Here is a 9,926-nt window from a genome sequence, read left to right on the forward strand (position 1 = left end):
ATATATATATATATATATATATATATACAGAGAGAAATCCATCGCATCCTGGTCGCTGATGAAGAATGCGATGACTAACCTGTTTGGTGTCTTGTTTCAAAAACATGCGCTTTCCTCGCCAGGATAAAGCGTTTTAATGCCTTTTTAGGTTTTAATCTTATATATGCACACACTATAGCTTCTGACCACACGAGCAAAGAGAATCGAGGGTTATGGGATGAACACCGAACTATAGGGCTTTCTACAGCTCTGTCTGTATAAGCACCGGTCCAGTAATCCGGAGATCTCGGGTTCGAATCCCGATGGAAATCCATTTTCTTGGCTCAAAGTTTTCACTATCTATATCTATATAATCAATATCTATATCTTTCTATCTATCTCTCTCTCTCTCCCTCTCTCTCTCTCTCTCTCTCTCTATATATATATATATATATATGCGTGTGCGTGTGTGTGTGTGTGTGTGTGTGTGTGTGTGTGTTAAGTAATTCCTAGTCCACGTGTTAGTACAATGATATCAAATATAGATCAGAACTCAAGAAATCAAAATCGCTTGACAGATGGCAGGGAGCCGAAAATTTGTGTGTTCTTCAAAGAAACTTTTGGTATTGACAGCATGATATATTTCTTAAGTTCTGTTTTATTCTTGTAATATATATATGGATAAAATGCAGGCTGGTGTATAGCAATCTGTTTGTCACTCTATACCTGCGGGCCTCTTTCTGTCTGTCTGTTCTCCCTCTTTACCCTCTCGCATGAACATCCATCCCCGTTGCCTCCCGTATGCCACAGAAGGAGGAGGAAGAGGAGGAAGAAAAGAAAAAGAACGAAGAACTAGAAACGAAGGGGATGTATAGAATAACAGCTCGGAGACAGACAAAAATGTGGGAAAGACGAGGATAACGAATCGGCATCGGAAAGGAGTGAAGCGAGTGAGATAAGGAAAGAGGAAAAAGCGAGAGATAATGAGAGACAAGAGGGATAAACACCTAGCTATGAACAGAAATAAAAAGAGGGGCATATAGACAGGCAGCTTGAAAGCCGGTGGACAGATAGATATATAGGTAGATATAGAGAGATATATGAATAGTTACATGGATTGATAGATAGAGATGGAGAGACGGTTAAAAACGAAAATATGAAATAAAGATGGGGAAGATAGAGAGATAGGCAGACAAACAGACAGATATACACGTGGATCACATAGGTAGATAGATGGATGGATAGATAATGACAGTGAAACTAACATAAAAGGTATATATATGAATAAAACACATCATGATATGTCAGAGTCTCATTCTTTGCATTCGTATATGGGCATTCCTGAAGGCAAGACATCCCCACGCTGATTAGCTTTCATCCGTATAGTCAACGATCAGCTCTCATGCACGATACTATTCATATCATCCTTCGATTCGAACTGGCATCCGGTAACATGGAAGAATGTGACCCACTTCGGTTTCACCCGCTCTTTTATTATTGAAGGGGCGTTGTATAAAACGAATCCGAAGCACACTTAAAGGGGGAACGCCATCCTGTGATAATGTCGCATTGAATGTCAACAGAAAAATCAGAGAAGTCCATTAGAAGAAAATCTGAGGAAAAAATCAGACACATAAAGAAAGTTATTAACTGGAAAAAATTTAGAGTAAGACAAATTGGCAAATCTGGGTAATGTGAAGATGTTGATCAGCTCTCCACCATGTTTGTATACACAAAAGTTCATCAATTTCAGTTTTTCTTCAGAGGGAAAAATAAATCTTCGAGCCACATCGTGATAAGAATATTCGCGTATCCTCCTTAGCGGATAAGTTCTGTTTGTGCCCAAATATTTGAGAAAAATCAAAAGTAGTGAAATTTTGTGTAAAAAAACAAAAGGAGAACTGCTTAGCACCCCTGCATTACACAGAGTTGCCGACTCGTTTTACTCTCTAAACTTTCAACAATTCATTTTTTTTTAAATGTGCATTTTTTCGCCAACTTACTTCTCTACTTCTTTTTCTGTTTTCATACAAATCACCATAAAACTCCCTCTAAGGAATTCTGCTCTCACTTACCTCGGAATGTGCAAGGATCAATCGGAAAAGGAGGATGAAACAGACGAAGGAGAAAAATAATGATGTACATGAGGAGGAGGAGGAGGAGGAGGAGGAGGAGGAGGAGAAAGGGGAGTTAGGAAATCCAGGTTAGTAGGCGTTGCTTTCTTGCTCAGTCAAATCTTGGAATTCGTCAGTTATACAAACGACCGATATAGTGACACACACACACACAAAAATGTCAAAAAAATATTTTGTGCTGTTCTTTCATGCGAAAAGGAATATCTTCCAACGATTTTTTAATTCTTTTTTTTGTATAGATAATGAGACATCTGAAAGAAAGATATCATTCAGAGGGGTGAAGGTTCAGGTACGAGTTTCTTTAGATGTGTCGCCCTCTACAAATTAAATTTGTAGAGGGAGACAAATTTAAAGAAACTCACACCTGAATGAGAAATCTCTTATGAAATTGTTTCTTTTAAATGGCTGAGATATATTAAACAAAGCGATATTGATAAAATGTGGGACCCATCTTTTATTTGGATCACTTTGATTTACTTTGATTTACATTTTTTTTTTGGATATCTCAGCCATTTCAAAACCGATTTCATCAAATAAATTTTGAATTCTTCTCAGAATAGTATGCTCTTTAGACACTCTATTTGGTTTCTAAGTATCTTGCAAAAAGTTGGAAGCTGAATCCTCAACTAAACCAATACTTTACCATCCCTTTATCTTCACAGCTCAAGGAAACAACATGATGCGCCATTATCAAAAGCATGTGAGCAAACATTCCGTCTTTCTTTTTTCCTTTAAAACCATTCTCTTCATCATTTTTCTTCTAGTTCCATTACTTCTTTTTCTCCCGCTACACGTGTATTACTACCACTACTAAATCTTCTTCTTCTTCTTCTTCTTCTTCTTCTTCTTCTTTTTCTTCTTCTCCTCCTCCTCCTCCTCCTCCTCCTCCTCCTCCTCATCTATCTTCTTCCTCTTCTTGTTTACTACTTGACTGTTTTTTTTTTTTTTTTTTATCAGAATATAGGTTATGCACTTGCTAATTTTTCTCGTCCACTTCCAAATGCATAATTCTTTACCTGGAAAGCATGTAAATGTGACTTTAAAAAAATCAGTGTGTTTAAAAAAGCATTTTATTTTTGTATCACATTGATTTGTTGTTGTTGTTGTTGTTGTAATCATTGTATTCATAATAATTTGAGACATTGGAAATAAAATTTTGCTTTAAATTGAATTCCTCTTCTTTTTTCCCTTCACCCTTTCTTGCCATACATCAGAGATCTTGCACTATGGTATACCACAACAACTATCACGTGTTCAAGAGTCAGAGGAAGTAAACAATGCGGTTCCCGGTCACGTGTGAGGAAATGTTATCCAGAGCGATCATAAATCAGTGTATGATTAATAGAGAAACAATACGGTTGTCTCCAAACAGCCTGTTACTAATAACGCAGCCATTGTACCTATTTCCCTTGGGATAACATTATCTATATTACTGCAAAATACCTCCACTACGACAGCTTTAGTATCTACCAGATTCTGCGACAAAGGGCTCTCCAAGTAAGAAGATGTATTTCAAACCCGGATTTGCATAGAATAGCAGGTTTTGCTTTGAATAACCTCATTGCAGGTTAGAATAGCCACTTCTCGTAAAAGCATATTGATTACAGTAGAAACTGCAAATAATTGTGGCGCATAACACATTACCTAGGGAGATTATGTTTTCTATACGGCGCGCAAATTTCTGTTTAAAGAAAACGATAGGAAATAATGACCAGGGGAATGCATTAGCTCGCTGCTAAACCTGTATAGCTATGAACAATAACAAGCCATCTACTTCTAAAGCGAAACGTTAAAATAGGCGGAATAGTGAGAAACTGGTGCTGCTGGCAAAACGAATAACAACCTCTATGACATCGCATACTTTTTAACGATCAGAAGCGATGTTCAGCATTAAGTTCGGATTTTCTGTACCATTTTTATTTTTAATGACTGACTATACTTCCGACATAAACTGGAAAGTAAAAGAAGACAGTCACACTATTAAAAACCCTCCCTATCTATATCTGTGTACATCTATCTATCTATCTATCTATCTATCTATCCATCTATCTATTTATCTGTTTGTCTGTGTCTGTCTGTATGTCTATCTATATCTATATAGTATTCTATAGTCTGTGTATTATCTATCTATCTATCTATCTATCTATCTATCTATCTTTCCGTCTATCTGAGAGAGATGAAATGGAAGTCGATGTCATCTGCAGTGTATTGTACACATAGTTGGCTAGGTCTTGTTTCACATCTATCAGCCTGTCAGGAAAATAGAGCTTGAGTCCCAGTATTACTCTATCGCACCAGTTCTATAAGTAAATCGCTGGAAATTGATGAAGATCACGAATACTAGCTTGATGAGAACTAATGAGCTATAGTTGTGAATTCATCTCCAAACTGTACATCTCATAATTGGGGATAGACAGGCTTCCCTTTAGATCTACAAGATTTATTTAATTGTTCATTTGGACGGAGGCTAAAATGAAAAAAAAAAAACACCTTAAAATTGAGTGGCAAAACTATTGCCTACCGTTGAGGATTTCTAGTTATAATGAGCAGGAAATTCATTCTGAATGAAAGAGTGAGGTCGAATGAACAAAACGGTCGAGAATTCATCTAAACTGGACAAGGCAAAGTCACATTATATGACTGTATTTCCTTACACCACATTTTCCCCTTATGAGAAATGAGCCTCATTGATTTCGTAAAGCTACAACTTGCAAATGTAATCTTCTTCTTCTTCTCTCGTGTCGCTACACTTTTCCCAGCCACTGCAGAACACAGGCTCTGGCACATGGGGTGTAATCGTGGAGATCATGTGATGTACAGGGTTGTGGTAGCAGGGTGCAGTTTAGTAGGTGTTCCATTGTCTGGGGAGCTTCCCCGCAGTCGCATTCTGTGGATCCATCATGGTTGTATCCCCATTTCTGCATCAGGGCTTTGCATCTCCCAACTCCGGTTCTAAGGCGATTCAGGCAGCGCCAATTTTGCCATGGCTCACTGGCACCTGTTGGGAGGGATTCCTTTGGCTCAAAAGAGAGGTTATGGGGTTTCTCCTGTAGATGTTTTGACCAGGCTTCTATCCTGCAGCTCTGGGGATTGCCATACAGGGGCTGTACTGAGTGTAGAAAACTCTTCCTGGATTTTAGCCTTTTTGATGGAGGAACATGCTGGAAAAGTGGATGGCGACTGTCGTCTTCCTGTTTTGTACGTTCCACTCTTGAAGATACATCTCTTCTGACTGTAGGAGGGGCAATTCCACACAGCAGGTAGAGGTCATCAATTCGGGTAGGCTTGAGACAACCAGAGATGGCCCTGCAAGCTGTATTTAGAACAGGGTCCAGCTTCTTGGCATGTGAGGAACGTCCCCAGACAGGGCATGCATATTCGGCTGCGGAGTAACACAGGGCAAGGGCAGTGCTGCGGATGGTTCCTGGGTCTGTTCCCCACTTGGAGTTTGCCAGCTTTCTCAAGATGTTATTCCTGGCTCCCACCTTTGCCTTTGTCTTGCTGACATGGTCCTTGAAACTGAGAGTGCGGTCTAGAGTGACTCCTAGATACACTGGTTTGTCTATGTATTCTAGTCTCTTGCCATACCAGTGGACCTTCAGTTTGCGGTTTGCATCACGACCCTTGAGATGGAAAGCACTGACTTGAGTCTTATCTGGGTTTGCCCGAAGATGGTTTACAGCATAGTAATGATACTTTGTTTGAAATGAAATAAGCAAAATTGATGAAATGAATGAACTAAAATATTGGGGGGGGGGGGGGATATCGAAGTTGTACACTATTTTTGGCACACAATATATATTCGAATGAGAATGAGACGATGGTATGTCATGATAAAGCTGAGTTGCTTACAAATCTTCACTAGATTTTTTTTTATGAATTCAAAGAGGACATATTTGATTGTAACCTTCACATTCACTTCTAGTGATTTACGACGATGATATTTTATGCGGAATTATTCTCGATGCTGGATTAAAGACCAAAAGGGGAAAAAGTGTATCTTTACTAGCCAATGAGTAGCACGCGATGTAACGGAAATTCCTCTAATTAATCATTATCATGGTATCGTAAAACAGACAAAAAGATAAATCGAGCTTTATTCGCTGGTGAAAACTTTGTACCAAAGGATTATCCTGTTTGCAGTTATCTTGTGTTCATTACACGAGACGAGGCCGTTAGTGTTTTCCGAGTGTGGCTAGAAAAATCCTGCATTTGGCTTATCAAAACATTTCTTAGCAGGAAGTTATCGTTTTCACTAATCCAAGGAGGACCTTGTCAACATAGCGTTTGATAGGCCGTGTAATTAAACTGTAATCACAACAACCGGACGAAAAGGTGATAACAACGCATTGCAGTTCAGAGCTGCATGGAGAACGTCGTAGATATAGCCAAGTTCCGAAGGTCGTTAGGTGATGATATTCAAGCAGAATTAGTGTGATCTAACCATTACTTGATGCGGGCGAACCGAAAAGGCTCAGATTAACCTTTTCATGCGCCAATTTTTGATAGTACAGTTATCACAGAAACTGAGAGTTGAAAAGCGATTCTCTGCAGCAATTCTTGCTTGGCTGGTCAATCGTAATTGAACATGAAAAGATCGCTGTTTGTTATTTTTTTAATACTTTGTTCGTTAAACATGGTAATTCTCCTCAATAACAAAACACTTTCTCGGCTGCAGTAAACTGCTCTCGTGTCTTTCCATGGGGTGCACGTCACGAGACCAACACCCACGAATCATACAGCCCACGAGTCATACAGCCCACGAGTTCGACACTGTATTGCAATTAAGCAAACAAGGCACATGAGACTGACACATTATAAGCCTCATGTTGTATCTGCCGAACTCGTGGGCTGTTTTTACCGAGTGTCGAACTCATGGGCCATATTTGCCTCGTGTCGAACTCGTGGGCTGTATGACTCGATCGTGGGTTGTATGACTCATGGACCTTTTTTAAATGTCGAACTCGTGGGCTGTATGACTCATGGTTGTCGGTTTCGCGGGATGACCCCCTTTTCAGGCCATGTAGGGGAAAGAGTGAGACAGACTGATTATACTTTTTTTTCTAAACAAAAACAACAGAAAAACCATACAACTAACATTTAGGAAAACAAGTAACCAAGAAACGACAGAGAAAGTGAGAAGAATGAGAGAATATACTTGAACAGGAACAGAATATAAGTGATGTAAAGATATTCATTTTCACAACTGTGACGCACGTTAGTTTTGTTTGTTTGTATGTTTGTTTCTTTTTTGCTTGATTGTTTGTTTTCTGTTGACACGGTGAGCAGGAGCTCGTGGCGTGAAAATTCGTTGCGCCATTACATTTGCACGTGTCGATAACCACCCTCAAAGATCAATGGGTCAAAGAGAGATATGTGGAGAAAAAAATGGAAATCGAAGGGTGACGTCAAAGTGGGTCATGGACGAAACTGGTAGAGGAAGAGTAATTGTCAAAGTTCCTCCCTCTGAAAAGTGATTGCAAGAGAAGCAAGCTATGGTGGCCCTGAATTACGCTCGACAACAGATCATGTGCGCCGTGAACGTGATTTGGGACGCCAAGTTCGTGACTCGGGACGCGAATTTCATGACCCGGGACACAAACTTGGAGACCGGGGACGCAAAATTCGCGTCCTGTGGTCACGAAACTTCGCGACCCAAAGTCGCGAATTTCGTGACTACAGGACGCGAATTTTGCGTCCCTGGTCGCCAAATTCGTGTCCCCGGTCGCCAAGTTTGCGTCCTGGGTCACGAAATTCGCGTCCCGAGTCACGAACTTGGCGTCCCAAATCGCGAATTTCGCGACCTGGTCGCAAAATTCACGGCGCACATGACCTGTCGTCGAGCGTACTTCAGGGCCACCATAGCATGCAGAGGGTTAATGTTTACGCGAGACTACAATCATGTAGTCAAGCCACGAGCGAGAACCAAGACACAAATAGCGAGAGCGTTCGATGGTTCTTAAAGGGATAGTATAGTGTTGGTGGAGAAGATGATTGAGCTTTCAACTTTTTGCGAGATGCCAAGAAACTACCTTTGGAATCATACAGAGCCTACCATTCTAAGAGGAATTCAAACTTTATCAGATGAAAATCGGTTTTGCAATGACTGAGACATCCAAATCAAAGTAAAACAAGAATTGCTCTGTTTTCCATATCTCAGCAGCTTCAGAAGCAATTTTCATCAAATAAACATTGAATCCCTCTTAGAATTACATGCTCTTTCGTATTTCATAAGAGGTTACTCATTATCTCACCAAAAATATTCGAAACCTGAAGTTAGGTCACAACCAAATCTATATGAAGCTCTTCGCTCTCGAATGGCGTTGCATGCGGCAGCCTGCTTCAAGGGCCTATCAATAAAGTATGTGTTTAGAAGAATGCGCCGTTTAGAGCGGTAGAGGTTTCATAATAACCATGAATTTCATGTTTTGCTTATTAGGAAAAACATGGAATCATTATTATTACTATTATTATTATTATTGTTATCATTATTATTACTATTATTGTTATCATTATTATTACTATTTTTATTATTGCTATTATCATTATTATTATCATTCTTATTATTATTATTATTGTTATTATTATTATTATTATCATTATCATTATCATTACTATTATTACTATTACTATTATTATCATTATTATGCTTATTTTCAGTGAAAGGTTACATCATTCCCCTTCGCAGAGTGCTTTTTGATTTAAACAAAGGTTATGGTCAATAATTTGATTTAATTTGATTTGATTATAAGTTAAACAACTCTGCGATAATTTGACGCTGCATCTATTTACAATGCATATTCTAAATAATTATGTTCTTCGTAAAATTCTAACAAAACAGAGAAGAAGTTCAGTGAAGATTGTAATAAACCATGCAGGTTAATGGGTGACCGTTGAGGACATCGGAACCTCATCGTTTCATCTTATTTACATTGATCAATACCACTCCTTCTGAAAAACATGTCTAAGTTATGTCCTCTTATGCCCAATCTTGCTGAAACGATTACATCTCGCTATTCCGAAGGTTAATTATTACTCAGGGCGGTTCGTTATTTCGAATGTTCGTAATTTCCTAAAATGAAATAACGTTTCGGACGTTATAATCCGAAAATGAAAGAGAAAAAAACCCTAAAGTTTGTATTCAGTATGTTCGTTTATCGGAAAGCGAAATAAAGTTCGAAATTCGCATCTTTTTTTTTTCTATGTTCTGAACCACGATGACCAACTTTCGGAACATTAATTATTTCATCTTCGGACTAACGAACTTCGGAAGAATGTCACAAATTCTCGAACTATCTATCTAGGTATACGGAATTTGTGTGTTTCGGAATAACGAACCTAAGGGATTTCATGTTCTGATTTTAATGAACAGCACCCCATGAAACTTCCACAGTCCAGATGTGTGCTCGCACTCAACTCTAGTGAACTTTGGCACATGGTGTCGTTTAACTTGAAACTGAAACGCCCCAGACGGAGTTGCAATGTGATATTGTTGTGTCTCGAAGGGGTCGCGTTTTACGAAACACATACACACACACACACACACACACACACACACACACACACACACACACACACACACACACACACAAGCATTTCTTCACGAGGATGAAAAAAAAAATAAACGGCCAATGAGATGGTGAGTGGAATATTGTCATGTCGTATTTCCGTGATACAATAACATGGGAACCCATTAACGTTGTTTGCTCCTGCTCTCCCATCGCAAACTTAAATGTGCGCTCCACAGTAAACATGTCCTTGACTCCAAAATATCTGAACTCAAGATTTTGTGCAAAGAAAATTCAGATTAGC

The 9,926-nt window shown here is 39.1% G+C and overlaps 1 protein-coding gene across 1 annotated transcript; it reads right to left on the reverse strand.

Moving 5' to 3' along the window:
* Nucleotides 1–4,858: 4,858 nt before the first annotated feature.
* LOC140238322 (uncharacterized) lies at nt 4,859–6,942 on the reverse strand. Its single transcript, XM_072318260.1, has 2 exons — nt 6,927–6,942; nt 4,859–5,769 (listed from the first exon to the last, which is right to left on the reverse strand). The coding sequence occupies exons 1-2, from the start codon at nt 6,940–6,942 to the stop codon at nt 4,859–4,861; spliced, it is 927 nt and encodes a 308-aa protein (XP_072174361.1).
* Nucleotides 6,943–9,926: the final 2,984 nt, after the last annotated feature.

Source organism: Diadema setosum, chromosome 2, assembly GCF_964275005.1.
Source record: "Diadema setosum chromosome 2, eeDiaSeto1, whole genome shotgun sequence".
NCBI classification, from domain to species: Eukaryota; Metazoa; Echinodermata; class Echinoidea; order Diadematoida; family Diadematidae; genus Diadema; species Diadema setosum.